Raw genomic sequence first — 18,818 nt, 5'->3', positions numbered from 1 at the left:
TTGTGGCGCAGGCGGCTACCTTCTCTGAGAGCTCTGTTGTGGTTGGCCGCCGCGGGTTTGACTCACCGGCATCTCTTACTGTACGTGACCCCGTCACATCCTAAACTCGCACAGAAGGAAATGCCTGTGGTTCGGGGACAGCCCGGAGGATGGGAAGCAAAGAGGTTAATCTGAAATTTTTTTAAAACCAAAAACAAAAAAATAGAGATCTTTTTGAAATTAGTCCTAAACTTCATAGGATTATGAAGACATTGACTACAATACAGTACACTTCTCTTCCTTTATTTGGCTGTCTAAGCACACTGTGTGTGTGATTCCAGATGAGTACATTGAAATATACTGCCCTACTCAAATGTAATTTCTAGGACCACTTTACTGTTTTTGTTTGTTTGGTTGTGGGGAGGGGTGTTGTTTTTCCTCTTAACAGTAAACTTTAGTGATAAATTGTGTGTGCTTAAAGGATTTTCCTTACAAGTTTTGTTTTGGAAGATTCACTGGGATTTCGTATATTTGCGGTTTATATTATTAACAAGGGAGGTGTTATTTGAATTTTAAAAATTCAAATAAAGTTATGAAAATCTTTAGGATACATTATTTTGACATTCTAAGTCTCTCCCATGCCTATGGTAAATGTTGTCCTGGTGCTGGGAAATTTTTTTTTTTAATTTATTTGATGCTTGATAATTAAGGCTCACTATAAAGCAAACTTAGCAATATTGAGCTATAAATAACTAGATGCACCCTAGATCGGAAAAGTGGGAACAGGGAGATGACTTCACTTCTGCTCAGAGAGCCGCAGAAGTGAGTTGGGCTGGATTTCAAACCAGTGTTAACACTTTTAAAACTTTCCTTTAAGACCTATGAGTATTTAAGGATGAACCAAGAACAGGAGATAAAAGGAACCCAAGTGCCCCTCCCCGACCCCCACCATAATTCTATTCACTCAGAGAAAAGAGCCAGGAGAAGGTGCAGGGAAGGACCGCAGAGGGTCGCTGCCTGCTCACCGCTCGGTGTGGCCAAGACAAAGCGAGTGGTCCCCACAGTCCAGAGAGGACCCGGCCCATCCAAGGAGCAGCACCATCTTGAGTTTGCTTGTTTGAAGTTCTTCTCTGCCCCTAAGGCGAGGGGCAGACGCCTAGGCCCTGTCTCCGCAGCTGGCCCTATTGATAGAGGCGGCCCTGTCCTCTCCAAAGGACTTCTCCACCCACCGTGTCACTTTTCAGGAATCTGCCTCGTCATGCAGACCTTCCTTAGGACAGGGAGACTTTTGATCCAGGAAACTTTCTTAGAACTCATTGAGCCCTTGCCATGAACTGATCTTGTAAGTTCAAAACCCACTCCCTGAAACTCAGAGTCAAGTGACTTAACAAATATAAAACACAATGAACTTCCTTCAGAGAAGTATGCACAGTATATAAGGGAATAAACATGAAGGCAACCTAAGCAGCTCGGATGGCTCATAAGTAGTGTTCGTGAGCCTTGAAAGCGTGGGAATTGGCAGCTGAAGTGTGTGGAGGAGGCAGGTGTGCCTATGTGGAGAGGCGGTGAGCATTCTACGTAGTGGAGGTCAATGGGAAAGATGAAGCCAAGTGATGCAGCCTTGGATGTCAGGCTAAGAAGTTGACTTTTTACCCTAAAGGTTAGAGGGAGCCTCTGCAGGAGTTCAAGCAGAAGAGGGCATGGTTGGATTTGTTATTTAAACTCCACAGTCTCACTAAAACGGGAGAACAAACCGGAGGCAGGTGTGCAGTCCAGGGCACGACCCCTCAGAGTGCGGCCCGCCACCGGAGCCAGCTTGCGAACTGTTGCAGGTCTACAACAAGGTAACTGCAGAAACGGGAAAAATCAAGTTTCTATCTTTTGGCTCTAATGATAAAAAATGTGTCGCTGTTTAAAAACATGGCCCCACCAAAATATGATGAAAAAAAAGGACACTTGCATAGTCTCAAAGTATCCCCCCCTCACCCCCGCCCCCAACAGGCATTTACCCAGGAGAAAGCTGGCAGTGTCCCCACTAACCAAGAACACGTTTCACAGCACCGGGAACAAGACATGCCAACGTCACGTGCAGCCTGATAGGATGCACAGAGGAGGGCGCAGCGTCATCTTCGGGGTTCTCTTGCCAAAACTGCATAACCTCCATCTAATCACGAAAAAGTATCAGACAACCCCAAATCAGGGGCATCTTACAAAAATGACTACCCAGTACACTTAAAGAGTGTTATGGTCACAAAGGACAAAGAAAGGGTGAAGAACTGTCCCAAGATCATCTGGCACCTGGACTGGTTTGACTCAAGGAAGGCTCAGGTAGGCCCGGAGACTGGATCACCTACCACTGCGCTCTCCTTGTGGCGTCGCCTCACCATATGGCAGCTGATGCCGAGAGAGAGTTCCTAGAGAACGAGGTAGGATCTCAGCTGTGGGGCCTTTTCCAACCAAGCCTTGGGATAGAAACTGTCACTTCCACGGCATTCAAAATGGTTTCAAGCCCATCATTAAGGCCACCCAGACTCTGGCGGAGGAGATCGAGAGTCCCCTCTTGCTGGGGGACTGGAAGATGCGTCCGTGGGCTGAGAGGGAGATTTCTGCAGCCGTCTCGGTAAGAAGGCTCAATCTGCCGGTACTGGTCTGCTACACACTGAAATTTTAACAACTGTGTCTTCCCCACAGATAGGTTAGTGACGCTAGTCTAGAACCAGAGAGACCAGTTAGTAGGCCCGCAGCACTCCAGAGGAGCCATGACTGGGGCCTCATCTTCATTTTCCATGGCTGAGCAACAAGTGCCCACAGACACAACGGCTTAAAGCAACACCCATTTACTAATTCAACGTCCTTAGGTCAGAGTCTGGCTCAGCGTGGCTGGACCACATGCTCAGAGTGTCGGACATCTGGAATCAAGGTGTTAGCTCAGCTAGCTTCTCATGTGGAGGCTGCAGGTGAAAAGAAAATGTTTTCAACCACAGTCCTAATGTTGACAGCATTCAGTCCCTTGCAGCTGCAGGAGTGATGTCCCCCGTTCCTTGCTGGCTGTCAGCTAGGGGTCCCTCTTCGATCATTGGGGCCACTCACATTCCTTGCCCCATGGCCCCCTCTTTCTCCAAGGCCAGCAAAGGCTGATCCACGTAGAATCCTTCTCAAGCTTCAGGCCCCTTTAACTTCCCTGTCTCTGACCTCCAGACAGATTTAAATGGCTCATAGGATTAGTCGGACCTGCCTATGATCCCCGTATTTTGGGGTCAGCTAGTTTGAGGCGTGGATTACATCTCCAATAACCCCTCACAGCAGCACTAAACTACTGGTCAACTGAATACCTGGGAGAAGGTGTGTATATATCAGGCATCCTAAAGGCCACCTTGGAATTTTGTCTACTATAAGTCTGAACTTGCCCTCTACTCCAATTCTATCTCATCCACGCCTCCTCTTTAGAAAATAATTCATAGTTGATTTTTTAAACAAGCTGCTTCTGCTAACTTGTGTCAAAACCCAAATAGAGGTGCTAGACTTCAAAAAAAAATTTCCAATAATGCTGGTTAGAAGACTTAGTTTGTATTTGTTCATAAATGAGCACTGAATTAAAAACAAAGCTTTTTCATTTCTTATGACTTACATAATTTGCCAGTCCAGTAGACCAACAGTCATTTTTAAATAAAAAAATCTCTAACATCAGCTGAATTTCAAATTATTGGTTCAGTGAATCAGCCTCAGAAAGAAATGGTTTCATAATGTGTAGCTATAGCATGATATTATGTCTACCGTGAAAGCAATAATATTTGTAACATTTCTCTTGGAAATGTTTGCCCTTGTCTACAATGTTTGCTAGTTCTCTTGCACAGAATGGCAGAAGTTTTCCTAGTAAAAGTACACACATAAAAAAAATTACTTTGCACACAAAAAGCAGAGGGGCAGCGTTGAGATTTTAGCAGCTTTAGCACAAAGAATTTTTAGAGCTGGTCATTTTGCAAAGATCCATAGAATCCTCCTCATGCACCAGCATTGTACTTCTTCCCTAAAGAAGTTTATACCCCAGTGGGCAAAGAACACATATGATATGAAAATAACTAAATCCAAGTTATAAAGCTGACTGCTTCATCTGCTGAGGTCTCAGAATGAAGTCAGAAAATGAGGCTGTAGCAGAATGTACCTCCAACATACAAAACTCTCCCAGTGCCTGAAATAGCCTGCAAAAGATATGAGTGTCAGTAAGAGACACTATGGTTAAGTGAAAAGCAAGCGTTTTCCAATAGAAAGGGGATTTTACATGGAAATGGAAAAAACTGTATGTACATTAGCAAGTTCGCAAAATGCTTTCCTTCCCATGAGCTCACTAGATGCCCAGTCCTGGCGTGTGATAACGCACGTGTTGAATGAAACAAGGCCACGGAACGTATCCATCGCAGAAGCACGAACAGTGAGACAGGTGCGCTGGACTCCAGGACCCCCCACAGCACGTGTGGCTCCCTCACAAGACGTCTCTGTCTCCCCCTAACCCCTGATGCTGTGCGGGGCCCGAAAGTCTGAGCCTTCCGGGCGTTGCGTGCACTGCTCCGGCACAGGTACCAACGCTCTTGTTACCCAGCCAAGGGCTTCGGCTCCTCGCTTCCATGCCGGCCCAGCGCCCTCTGTCCCGCCAGCATCCTGAGGCCTCGCCCTCTGTCATTCTGAGTCCTGTGGCGCAGTGGCTCACTTTTCGCCAACACTATCCCCAAGACATGATTCTGTACTGGTCACACAGCTCCACATATTGAAACTAGAGGTAAGAAACATGTTGATTCTTGTACCAGAGCAGGGAGAGGACCAAACAGGAAGAAACACTATCAGGACATTAAAGGACTGGCAGGGCACTAGCCTGGCGCAAGTCCCGAAGAGGACCGCTGCCTCACACACGGCCAGCATCTCTTCTCCCCTGCAGGAATGAGCCCAGCACTGAAAAACAGCGGCTATATAAGAGGTAGTCCTTAAATTCTTTTCCTGCTTACTTGCTGCAGTCCCTTTTTGCTCTGTTACTCAGTGAAACGCAAGATATTTTTGTGTGGCATCTACTTGAGATCAGGCTGAGATTTCTCTTTCCTCTTCTTCATTTCATAGACACGGGCTGCGTGCCTATTACAATGTGCTGTGCACTGGGCTACATTAGAGCTACATCAAGTATTACAAGTGCTCGGGTGGACGTCTGCAGGTGGGCGCGGAAGGAAATACAGCAACAGCCTTTTCTGTCTGCGGGGCCTAACAGAGGCTTCAGAGTGTAACCAACAACAGCAGCAGTCAACACAGACCACACAGTGACTCTGTGCTGTGCATGTGCTAACTCACTGGGTTCTAACAAAAAGAGAAAAAGAAAAAAAGAAAAAACCTTATGGGTTAGATGTGATTAACCTTATTCCACGGAGAGGAAAACGAACATTGAATCTTATCCAAGGTAACACAGCTAATCAACTTCCGAGTCCACGATCCCAGCAGCTCTAAGCCACTGCAAGATAAGCATAGGGAGGAAAAGCTAGTTTAGACAGGAACTGGGCTCAAGTCTGGAAAGAATAGTGACAGAGAGGCTGAGCATATGTGTGTGCTTGACAAAGGGATGGGTTTTCTTGATTATAGAAAATAATTATTGAAAATCATAATACCTTTATATAGCTACTTATATAAATTTATTACAAATGTGGATATATAGAAGCATAAAATATCTTTTATTGAGTGTGGTGTTTGAAAAATGGAAAAGCATTACAAAGAAAATATAATCCCAGCACTATAAGAAAATCATCAATGTTTTGATGTATTATTTACTTGTCTTTTTTCTATTCATATAGGATGTAGGTCAATCCGATCTTTACGATACATAGTTAACATTTCTTGCGCATGTACTCCATGTCACTTGGAGAGTCATGCGTCGCTTAATGTCTAATGACCCTACAAGGCCAAGTCCATTTTACAAAGAAAGACACTGAACCTTCTTCTGGGGAGACAAATGCTCATTGTCACTTACACGGCCAGTAGTACAACTGGGATGAGAACTGGAATCTGCCTAATTTGAGAGCCTGTTAGAGACACTGTATCAGGATAGGGGGTAGGAGGAAAAGTTCAGATCATAACATATATATGGGGGTTTATTAAAAACCTTTCCCACATCAATAAATCTTCATTTAAAATGAGTCCTGGCACCCACAGAGTTTTTTATCCTACAATGTACATAACTAGTCCTCTGGATGGCCCCTTGTGTTCCACTTTTTATTAAGGCTCTTTAGAAAACAAACAAATGTCATGGTAAGGGGATCACTTCCGATGAGTTCAAACCCTCGTTCAGTTGTCCCAGCTCTATGGTCCCAGACAGGGACATGAACGCTGAGCGAATAGGTGAATACCTCTGCCTGCTCCACTCGGTGACAGCGGGAGAGGAAACGCACCTGGGAGCGTGAAGCAGCCAGCACTGTCTGGGCTGTAGGACACTCTCTTTGAAGACAGATATTAGCTGCCTTTACTATTATTATTGTTTTAAATAATGTTTTAATGAATGCTCTTGTCTTATAAATATTATGCACATCTTTTACTCCTTTCTTCTGATATATTCATAGAAGTGGAATCAAAGTATATTTAAGGTTTAATACATACTGACAGTTTGCTTGTCACAAACAATGTACTAATTTATCAAAGTGAACGTTTCACTAGACTCAACAGTGCTATTTAAAAACTTTCCTATACAGCGACAGAAGGAGACTAGGCTTTGGGTGGTAAGTGCACAATGAAGTATACAGATGTTATGTTATAAAGTTGTACACCTGAAATGTATGTAATGTTATTAACCAATGGCACTTCAATAAATTTAATGTAAAAATTTTAACTCTACCAGTTTGATTTTTTTAATTATTTTAATAAAGTTTTCTTTGATTACTACCAAAGGTGACTCTTTTTCATGTTCATTGTTAGAAATGGCCTTTTCATTCCTTTGCCTATTTCCCTTTGGGCCTATCTTAATATAGAATTTCAAGATACTTCAATGAAGTCTGTGCACTTTGCAAACAGCTGGGTTCAGCTGTATTTATGACTCCAGGCAGAAGAAAGGGTACAGGGTGTCTCTGAGGCCTTTACCTCACTGAAGAACCACGTCTCCTCCTCTGCCTGGGTTTCTTGCCTATGTCACATGCTATGGCGAAGAATGCTAAGTGATAACACATGTTTGAGATGGTAATAAAAGCGTGCCCAGAAGTCACGGAACATTGGAAACACAGACCGCTGTTTAGTCTGGCAATTCTCACTCTCTTTAATTAGGTGACCAAGGCCCTGTCTGTACAGAAAACACTATAATACATTCTGACCAGTAACTGTCATCGCATAAAATCCCAAGACTTGATACGGAAGAGGATTTGGTGTTTGAGACATGGGGGATGAACTGGGAGCCTGTGCTTTGGGCCGCATGTTACATTCCATCCTGTTGGGCTTCGCTTGTTCTAGAGTTGACTGACAGTGTCAGGTATATGTAAAATATTTGCAGAGAGTGCGTGAATTATCAAGAGCAGATAAAGAACAGCAAAAGTTGGCAGTATGAGTACTTCGCTAATTCTAAAATGGTAAATCACCCTGGAGAATCACCAAAAGAAAGTGCAAACATTGCAACAGAAGTGTGATGCTAAAATTTGCCAAATATTATCAAGGGATTGATTCTTTGAGACTTTAGAAGGTGCACTGATGATATCAAGAGATTTTGTAGAGTGAGGATGCCATGAGCTGATAATGTTGCTGGCGGTAATACCTAGTGTGTAAATGTTCAGGAAGCTTGAAATCTTGACCTCAAAGTCACACTCTGATAGCCCAGGCTAGACCTCTTGCAGTAAAATAACAACGATGGTACTTGAGTATTAGTATTTCCAAGGAAACTAAAATGATAATTCTTAGATAAGAGATAAACTGTTTTTTTCAATTTGGGAATTCAGGAAAAAAGCTAAATTTTGCTCCATAAGGACTCAAAGAGTTAAAATTAAATTTGTTTGCTAAGGAAGATTTGCTGAAACTAATTACCTCTTAATGGAAACAAGCTACCGGGGCGTCGCTCTGCCTGCAAGCAACGGTTTGGTGCACCCTACTGTAAAATTAAGGCATGAGAAAAGGGCCGAGCTCGTGGGAATTTAACACATTTCTCCTAACAGCAAAATTGGACCAATGTGGCACACAATTTATCTTTCTGCTGTAAACCCAATAAGAAGCCAGATTCACAGGGCCACAGTGCCTTTTAAGAAAATCCCTGTCAGGTCCAATGAAGAGTTATGTGATCAGGCTCTTGTTTCTTATTTAGGGGAACAATAATTTCTCCATTGTTCTATGACTAAGCTTTTGAAGACATCTTTATCTACTAAGAATCCCATAAAACAAGAATAAACAGAGTAAAATAATAAATGTTTCACTTGATATAGGATGGTTTAATGTTCCAATAGTTATTACTTAGTACTCCAAACTCTTAATGCTAAGATGAGTATCCTTCAAAAACCATAAATGCTGAAGAACCCAATAAATAAATTAAACTTATAATAAATGGTTCACGGTTATTTTTATATTACTAGAAATCGATTTGCCCATAACAATAAAAGAATTCTACTCTTGATATACACTTAATCTTGCCTACAAGCCACTGCAACCAAGTCACTGAGGAAATGGCATAGGTTAATAAGCTACCATTTTAGGCCCTTTCCATAATTAGGATGGGTGACACTCTTCTCAGGCTTAGGCCTAACTTTGTTTTCGTAAATATAAGCAATTAAACATTGAACACTCACAAACACTGACAAGAAGTGCCAAAAATTAGACATATAACAAGAAAACAATCTGCAATAAAACTAGAAATTAAAAACCAGCAGCCAATGTTCAGCTATCAGAATGACAAAGACCGAACACTTAAGAGACACTGATTTGATGAAGGTCGGGCACCAGCGGCCACTTCCCACGCTGCCGGTGGGGAGAGCACCGCACGGGCAGTCCAGCGGAGCCCGACGGAGGGCAACGCGGCCGCTCCCGTCAAGACTGCAAACGCTCAGACTAGCTGCTCCCAGGCTGGCCTGCACACTGTGTCACCTGGGGACCTTCAACAATGGCGGGTGCCTCTGCCCAGCCCTAGAGATTGCGAATTAATTGGCCTGTGACGTGCCCTGAGTTTTACGCTCTTTAAAAGATCCCCAGAAGATAAGTAATGTACGGACGAGTCTGGGCAGTGTGGGCTTATGGACCCTTTGTTGATGCAAACCCAGTTCTCATTATTTATCCTACACATACATGTTCGCACATGTGATGAATGACCTATGTCATTCACTGTAGCTTTGCTTTGTGATACCAAAAGATTTAAAAATAAATAAATAAATGTTCACCAAAGGAAACTCATTAAATACTGAATATTCAAAATATGCAATACTACGTTATCTTTTAGAAAGAGGTACAGCAGGTGTGTGATCTGCATCTCACAGAAGTGGTTTTTTATATATATATATATATTTTTTTTTTTTTTTTTTACAGAGGTGCAGAATGGTGTAGACAGCATACTAACATCTATATGAAAATTAATATACACACTACTAAGTGGTAGGAGCAGCTATCTCTTTAGGTGAAAATTTGCTTTTCCCTTTCAAATATTGAAATTTGTAATGTTATGTATTAACTCAAAAAATAAATTTTAAAAATGAAAATGAAATAGGAAGTCAGTCCGGTCACGTAAGTCTCCAGCCAAACAGACTGTTATAAGCCAGCGTTCCAAGGGGGACGAGGGCACACCCCGGAGGGCTGTGACTCCCCTTGGACTTGATAGTGGGGTGGCTGCACGGCTGTGTGTGTTTGTGAAAACGCAGAGCCAGATACCTAAAATGAGTGAGTTGCACTCTGTAAATTACATGTTGATAAACCTGACTTTAAAAAGAAATTATTTTTTTTAAGATTACATGCCAGCCAGCCCGCCAAACAATGCTGTTAGGAATGTACATGGGTACAGCCAGTTTGGGAAACGGCGTGGCGGTGGTATCTGTCGGCTCTGGGAGAGCGCGGCCTGGCAGCCAGCATGTCCTCTCGGGCATGGGCACCTGTGGCGACACATTCAGGGGCTCACTGAGGACAGGCAAGGAATATTCATGGCCATGCTACTCGTGACAGGAAAAGACAGGAAAAATACAGAACAGAACAGTGAATCCAGAAAGAGACCCAGCTACAGCAAAGGTAGTGTTGAATGGGGTTGGGGAATAATGAATTTCAGTTAACAAAATTCTTCGGATATCTCTGCCCTCAAAATTTATCTTGCCCTTTCAAACCGTTACATAGTATCATATACTCTGGCTGTAACATAATTTAAAATTTTTTTTTCACTTATAAAAGATCCATTGTCCTGGTGGAAATCTGTGGGCCCCTTGCACAGAGAGCACGTGCAGGGTAAGATGCGTGTGATGCCCCTCGGAAACCAATGAGGCCGCTCACAGCGGCAGAAACCGGACCGAGAGCTGCCCCGTCCAGCACCGCAGGCGGCCAAGGGCCCCGGGACTCAGTCACACCCCCCACCGGTTCACTGGCACGCCCACCAGCCCACCAGCCTGGGTCAGATTTGCACCCAGTATGGAGTCCCTCTACAAACAGCCTCTCTTGTTCATGAGTGGCCACAGTGACAGGAGCTCATCACTGTGCCATACTCCTGTGATACGACAGATGACCAGGTGGAACCCAGGTGACTGGGACTGGGATTTAGTGCCTTCAGGGGTCAAGACCGACAGGCAGCTGTAGAGGTGCACTGTGCCTACAGGTGGCCATAAACCCAAGAGGCTCTCAGGTGTCACCATACAACTGCAACTAGTTTCTTGAGGTATCAATTAACATTTTAAAAAGGATATGTGTTAGTTATTTCTCTTTAAAGAATCTACCATTTTAAAGCATTGAAAATTCCACAGGATGCAAACTCCCGTAAGGGATAAAAACATGACAAGATCCAAAACAGCACAAACGACAGATAGTAGAAACCATTAAAACGTGAAAAATGACCACTTTGCTAACTCAACTGTTAGACTTTTAGAATCTTATTATCTTTAACATTTTCGGAACATATAAAACTCATCTCATAGATGAGAAATATGACGTGCGCATACCTGGTGAAAGCCGGGCTGTGCTCAGTCATGGCCACCAGCAGCTTCAGAGCGTACGCTGGGACCGGGTCGGGCTCCGTGAGGATGGGCTCGTACCTGAAATGGCAGAGTGATTGGAAAAACACTCAGACACTGAGATAAATGTGTGAGCTACAGGGTCTGCACTGGAAATGGCGGAGACGACCGTGAGCCGCCTCACAGGAGTCCTGGGAAGAGGCAACGAGACAATCCACATACAGCAATGAGTACTGAACTGCACAAATAGTAGGAAGCCTTAGCATTAGGCATTTGCGCCAGGGGTCCCCAAGGCCACCCTCACATTCAGAGATTTGCTAGAGGACTCACAAGACTCACCTATGGTCATAGTCATGGTGAAGATAGTAGCCCCCTACCCAAAAGGGATACAGTCTAAGACCCGCTGTGGACGCCTGAAACCACAAATAGTACGGAACCCTATAAACACCATGTTTTTTTTCTCTATACATTGGTAAGTACAATTCACAGCTTCTCTGTGGCATGTCCAAATTGCCAGCATCACTGCTCCTGCACTTTGGGGCCATTATGAAGGAAAATAAGGGTGCCTTGAACACGAGCACTATGGTACAGTGAGTCAATCTGGAGACCCAGATGGCTACTAAGTGACTCACAGGCTGGCAGCGTGTACAGAGTGGATGCGCCGGACAAAGGCTAATTCACATCCCGGCGGGACAGGGCAAGCTTTCATCGTGCTATTCAGAATGGCATGCAGCTTAAAACTTATGAACTGTTTATCTCTGGAATTTTTCTTTGAGTATTTTCAGCCCACGGTTGACCACAGGTAACTGAGTATGGAAAGTGAAACCACGGCGAAGGGGGCGGGACCGCAGAGCGCACAGCTGGCTGAGCCAGAAGGGAGAAGGCGCGGGCGGGTCCGCAGGGCTCCGGGCGCTGAGCCTCTCAGGCCCTGTCGCCCACGCGGGGTGGCCCAGGGCCCTCGTCCCCAGCCACAAGAATGCAGCACATGTGGGAGAGGCCTCTGCCGCGCAAGCCCAGCAGGGTCTCCAGTGATCGAGGTTTCCACTGTCTAACTGATGAGTATCAAAACCGCAGGCGTCCGGAAGGAAAGCAGCTGTCCACCACAAACCCCACTGTCCGCACACACAGTCCAGGCACCGTCAACTGCCCTCGGCAGATAGATGGTATCTGAGCGCCCTCCAAGGGCCGGGTCCCCGCATGCCGGCTGAGAGCCGGCCTTGCAAGCAGGCCTTCTGACGGGCCGCAGCCTCCGGCCCGCTGTGTTAGCTCTTCTCCACGGCGCCCTCCTTATTGAAACTTCAAAGTCTGAAATGAAAGTTATTGCCAGAGAAAATAAAACTCAAAAGGTCTTCATCCAAAGTTCCCAAAAAAGAAGTTTAGACTGTGCTCCCATGTTATTTGCCAGGCAGAGGCTGGTTTACGTACTGTGTTGAACTATTAGGTTCAGCTATCCAGTATACAGCACCATGCTAATGCTCAAGATTGGATGGATGGATGGATGGATGGATGGGTGGGTGAATGATGGATGGATGGAGGGATGGATGGATGGACAGACGGATGCACAGACCACAGATGAACAACTAACTAATCAATCAACTTTATGACTTAACTAGCTGGAGCAGCCAACAACTAAAGAGGGAGCTCACTATCTCCAGAAAATCTAAAATGTGTATTTAAAAATCCATGGCACAAAATAGATGCTTCTCATCTAGAGAACAGGGCCCCAGGCTCTTACTCAGGGCCTATTTACTCTCATTTTGAAAATCATTATATAATAAGCTGAATTATGCAGTCTTTAAGTCCACACTCATTAAAAAGGAGCCAAGAAATGGGAGGGGAAGGACTACTACAGAAGGCAACCTGAGAATTACAAGTGGGACTTGAAAGCACAGGAAAAACAAAAGAAAGCAAACCCACAAATTCCAAACAGAGAGTAGCCTGGGGAGCACTTAACATAGAGGAAGAAGCTGCACTTATCGCAACGGGACCAGAGGGCCCATTACACACCATAATGTTTAAAACGCGGGTAGTAAGTCAAGAAAACGTTAAGCTGGGTAGTGCTCTGTTTAAGGAGGAAGGAAGTACTGTATTTTAGAAAGTCTTCTCATAAAACAGTTTTAAGTTATAACAATTAAAACATTTGCCCATGTATGATAAAAGACAAAATACCAAATCATTCATAACAAAACCAAAAAAAAAATATTAATAAATCAAAGTGGACAGTATACTTAAATAAATAACCAACATAAGTAGTTTTAGAAATGAAAAATATTAAATTAAGGAGAACTAGATATTTTATAATATCAAAAAATCAAGGAAACATCATTAGAAGTGATAAAAATGTACTCATAAAATTTTACATCCAATTTGAATAATTTTTAAAAAAGAATGACTCTTAGCATACCAGAGAGAAATCATTATCCCTTTCTCGAACAGCCTTTTAAAATATAAAGCTCTTGCCATCATAAGTCGGCGGTGCCAAAGGCTACCTTCTGGTTCGATGATTTGTTGTTATAAGAACTGATAGAACTCAAAAAAGCTGCTATACTGCCAATTATGGCTAATTACAGTGAGAGGATACTGATTAAAATCAGCAAAGATGAAAGGCACATGGTGTAGAGTCTGGGAGGGGCCAGGCGCAGGCTTCCAATGGCCCCTCGAAGTGAAGTTGTGTGGACAGGGCTCACTCCTCCCAGCACCAAGCGTGACGACACACGCGGACCGCTGCCAGCCAGGGGAGCTCCCGGGAGCCCTGGCGCCCAGGGTGTTTTTAGGGGTCAGTGACAGGGGCGGGGGTACCTGTGTGGCTAACCCTAGTTACTCAGACTCCAGCCCCTCTGGAGGTCAAGGTGATACGGTGCGGTCGGAGGCCCTGACTGTAATCCACATTGTTAATGTAAGTTATATGGCATGATTCGAAGTCCCCACGTTCACTGAGACCCTCTTGGTAGGCAGGATATTCCACAGGCTCAGAAGTTACCTTCCATGAGCTAGATAAGGGCCAATTTCTTTGTAACGTACAAGATTTTGAATACTGCACACCTGTTAAATTAATCCTTCAGGACACGCATCCTTAATAGACAAACTGAACCGTGCTGAGTTTAAAGTGAGGCATTAACGAGAGATAAGAGAAGATGAGCCCTTCTGCTGCTGACCAGTGTTTAGAAACTGTCAGCCAGAGGATTTCCATTGAAGGGGGGTGAGAAACTTCTCATGAGCCACTCACATGCCCGATACCCAGCCCCCCGCCCCACTCCCAGATCAGCGGAATCACTGAGGAAAGGGCCGCAGCCCAGGAATTTTTAAAAGCTTCCCACATGACCTCCTTACACGCCTGTGTGGAAAATACTAAATAAAATGTGGACAACTTCTGAGACACACACTGGAGAAAATCTCAATAGCATAAAACATATAAAATATTTTAAAACAGATTTCACCTTCTTTTTAAATTGAATCTGCCAGAGTACGAGTATGTAGAATCTATATTTAAAAAGGAGACACGAGTGAAACGTCACTGACTGAAGTACAAATGTCCTGAGGTGGCTGAGGTTATCTAACCCTGAAACAGGAGGGGCGAATGAAGCCTATACCACCAGCCTGTGCGTGAGGACTTCTTGCAAAGAGAATATTATTATGTCTTCCTCCCCCTGGAAAAAGAAGGATAAAATTCGTAATGGATATATTTAGAATACAAACATTTGATATTGTGAATGCCTTTTAATTCAGTCAAAAAATAGGTTTGTAATAGCAAGAACTAGCCAAAAAAATGCTGTGATTTATTAAGCTTTTCTTCCACAGAGAGAGAAAGCAGCTGAACTGATGGCAACACAGTCTCGCGCTCCAGTGAATGCTACTTGGCAGCAAAAAAAAGTGAACAATGATAAGCCCAGACCCGTGAAATGGCTTCGAAGGAGAGTGACCATGCAATTCAAATTCACATGTATCCCAAAGGGGAGAAAACATCTAAACATCACATTCAGGGACCCAAGGGATGGAGTCTTCCCTGTTTTGTCGAGCACCTGCAATAACCAGAGCGCAGCTCAGTAGGCTGGCAGAAAACTCAAAAAGGCTACCTAAACACCTCCAAATTATTGTGAGGCTATTCTAGGGATGTGACCAAAGAACTGGCCAAGTGGAAAGAGGTGCCTGTTTTGTTGGGGTCGGGGGGAGGCACCATATCGTGAAGAGGTCTACTCTGCTGATAGCAAATCATACACATTTCACATCTCCATGGAGGGTATCTGAGACTTTGAGGGAAAGAGTAGTCCAGGGTATCCAAGAAGCTTTGGGAGAACTACAACGAGCAAGAGTCTAAATAAAAAACTAAATTACTTTATAAAACCACAATAATTATTACGTGTAGGGAGGGATCAAGAATATGCCTATAAGTTAAAAGGAAAGAAAGGTGATAACATTGGACAAGAAAGTAACAGAGAGGGAATTAGAATGGTCAGCTCATATCTTATAAAAATATATTGCCAATCAATTAAAAATATAAGCAAAAAACTTCAACATTAGAATACTAAGATGTGTGAATAGTCACATAATCTTGGGTTACAAGGCCTCCATAGCATGACAACAAATGAGAACCAAATAAAAAAAAATTTATAAACCATTATTCCAAAGAACTAGGGTGCTAAAATGATCCTGATCAAAGATGAAAAAACATTTGTCCTTATCTAACTCTAAATTATTCAAATCAAGGGGGAAAAAAAGCACTGTACCTAAATGCCCTGATTTGGGTATGCACTCAAAACATAAAAGAATTAAGTCAAAGGGAAAAGAGCAAAACATTACAATGCTTCTTTCTAGTGCAAAAATATTTGTGACTTAAATTTTATCTGCAAAAAAAAAATTTTCTAAGGAAAGGCTAAAAATGAAATACTCCTTTCCATTCTGATCAAAGATGACCAAGTTATGCCTATTTTAACATAGAATACATGTAGTTAAGTGACGCTGTGCAGGGTCATCTGAATGTCCCTTGAGCCACCTGCACAGACACCAATTCACGACTTTTGCTGGAGATTCCAAAGACAGATGAACAACTCTATGGTGCATTGCCATCTAAAGGGTAAGACAATTCTAATTTGTAAGGAAAATAATTCTTTCTCAGATTCTGCAAAACAGAGCCTTAACAATTTATGAAGTCATTATGGCCCTGGTAATTGTACAGGTCACAAGAGAATAATAAAAGGGAAAGACAGTACTCATTTTCCCCAGGAGGAAAATGCTGAATGCCATATTGTCATAAAAAAAACATTATTAGGACATTTATATTAGCATGATCTCTTTTCAATACAATGCACTGCCCTGGCCGTGAAGCTCAGTTGGTTAGCGCATCATCCCAGTATGCCAAAATTGAGGTTCGATCCCCGGTCAGAACACATACAAGAAGCAACAAATGAATGCATAAATAAGTGGAACAACAAGTTGAAGTTTCTCTCTCTCTCTTTCTCTCTCTAAAAATCAGGAAATAAAAAATTTTAAAAAGTACAATACACTCAAAGCTAGAAGAAAATATGAAAACTAAAATCCTTGCTGGCAAAGCGGTTCCAGTCTACCAAAGGCAAACTGCACGGCAAATTTTTCCCATGGCTGCTACCTGGCTTAAACCCTTCCCTAACTCTCTGATTCAGCCCCTTCCTCGTTCCTCTTACTATCCTGCCCGCTAAACACGGTCTTTATGTTTTGTTTTCCTTCACAGCTCTCACAATTAACTGAAATCATCTTCTATGTATTTACTGCTTTGTCTTCCCCACAGGATGTCAGCTCGCTGAGAGGCAGAGCCTGGCACATGCAAGTCGCTCAGTGTATACGAATATATGTACTGAATGGACTGGAAAAAAAGAAGGGGGAAGGAGGAGGAAAGGAAGGGCTTCATACCTCACATGGATGATCACACAATGCAGTATGTGGGCATGCATATTAAAATGTCCTCTTCCCCAAGAATAACAGTGGTGTGTTTCCTGAGAGAAGAACCTAATCCCATTTACAGCTAAATATTGAAAGAGAAATGCCCTCACCTTATGTTACAAATCTCAAAACAAAAAAAAAAAATTGTTCAAACAGTCAGGAAAAAGACTATGTTCAAAACTAAGATCTTGCTGATAATGACTTTGATATGAAACTTCTGAGAGGTGTGAATTTTAATTAATAAGGTCATTCTGGGCTTAAGTTCTATTAAGTTTTGCCTCTTCTGCACGAACCTTTAAAATTAAATCCTGTCTCTCTGCTGAAAAAAAAGTCACGGTAATTTTCTGAGTATGTGTGATCACCTTTCTTCCCAGAAAACAAACCTTTTCCCATGAAGCATACAGACAACTCAGGCACATTGCTGGCACCCCACCTACCTTGAAAAAAGGAGGAGAAACTCCAGGAAGAAAGGGGAGAGGGGATGTGAGGGCGTGTGCACTGAGTTAATGGCAGGACCAAGATCTGCCTACAAGTATGTGCCCATGACAAGACCCAGATTACCAACGACCAACATCGCCACCTTTAACAAGCAGAGTCTCCTCAAGCTGGTGGCCAGAGAGAGGGGGAAACTGCGCATGTGAGGGGCGTGGCAAACTTGCTGACCTGAAGGTGGAGGGGCCACTAAAGGAACAGTAGACAGCGCAAAGCAAGGACTTCTGTCCTACAGCTAAGTGCTGGGTTGGCTACTGGTCTCCAAAATGACAAGTCCAAGTCCTAAGCCCCAGGGCCTGTAGGTGAGATCTTATCTGGAGAAAGGGTCTCTGTGGATCTTAAGGATCTTGAGATAAAATCGTCCTGAATTTAGGGCGGCCTTAAATATAATGACAGATGTCCTTGTAAGAGAAAGGCATAGGCAAATCTGTGACGGACACACAGAGGCGGCGGCCACGTGAGGACAGGCAGAGTGTGGAGTGCCGCTGCCGAAGACCAAGGGTCAGGCAGCCGCCAGAGGCGAGGAGAAGCACGGGGTCTACATTAGAGTCTCCAGAGGAGCCAAGCCTCCTGCCACTTGGGTTTCGGCCATCTGGCCTCCTGAACTGGGAAAGGGTGAAAGCCAGTCAGTGTGTCGTCGTTGGTTACAGCACCCCTAATACACTAATACAAACCACGGGAAACCATTCTGCCAACAGCCTGGGTGGGCGTGGAAGCAGATTTCTCCCAGTCTTCAGACAAGGGCTCAGCCCAGCAGAGACACCCGATTTCAGCAGCACAAGCTCCCGAGCAGACAGCCAAGTGACACTGGATTTCTGTAGGCTTCTGCACTACGGAGCAAGACCTAGTAAACAGATGTTCATTTAAGCCACAGAGTATATAAACATTAGTTAATACTTATAATCCAAAGTTAAGAACTTGAGGGTGAGCATCCTTTTCTTCTTCCTGGCATTAATGGAAATGCCCTTGAGTAGTATTTCAAAATGCTGATCAAAGGAACACTAGAGTATCCTAAGGTCATATAATTTTGAGAAAGCCTGAGCTTTAGGAATTTAAGTAAGTGAATTGTGAAACTCAAAAGCAGAAAAATAGTAAGCACATGGAATGGTTCAGAAGGAACATGTGTTCTGTGGCAGGTTTATGAACATCGAGTAGGCCCACAGTTTAAGACAGATGGCCTCAACATTTATTTAATTTATATTTAAGTAAACATTTTTACTTGCATGACTTACAAACTTCTTCAGTTAAAAAAATGATTAATTTCTGAAATATTTAGCTCTGCTCCACAGAACATTCCATAAAAGCAGA

At 43.5% G+C, this 18,818-nt stretch overlaps 1 protein-coding gene across 1 annotated transcript in view; it reads right to left on the bottom strand.

Annotated features, from left to right (window-relative positions):
- ULK4 (unc-51 like kinase 4) overlaps positions 1-18,818 on the bottom strand; it is a 233,621-nt gene that overhangs the window by 96,957 nt on the left and 117,846 nt on the right. The window contains exon 30 of the mRNA XM_054595876.1: positions 11,094-11,186. Coding sequence (XP_054451851.1) covers positions 11,094-11,186 — 93 coding nt within the window. The remainder of the gene's footprint in view (positions 1-11,093; positions 11,187-18,818) is intronic.

The sequence above is a fragment of the Pteronotus mesoamericanus genome, unplaced genomic scaffold (assembly GCF_021234165.1).
Source record: "Pteronotus mesoamericanus isolate MK-2021 breed Mesoamerican mustached bat unplaced genomic scaffold, CSHL_Meso_final scaffold_54, whole genome shotgun sequence".
Taxonomy (NCBI): Eukaryota; Metazoa; Chordata; class Mammalia; order Chiroptera; family Mormoopidae; genus Pteronotus; species Pteronotus mesoamericanus.
Note: the sequence above shows the minus strand (reverse complement) of the source record. Positions and strands in the feature narration are given on the sequence as shown.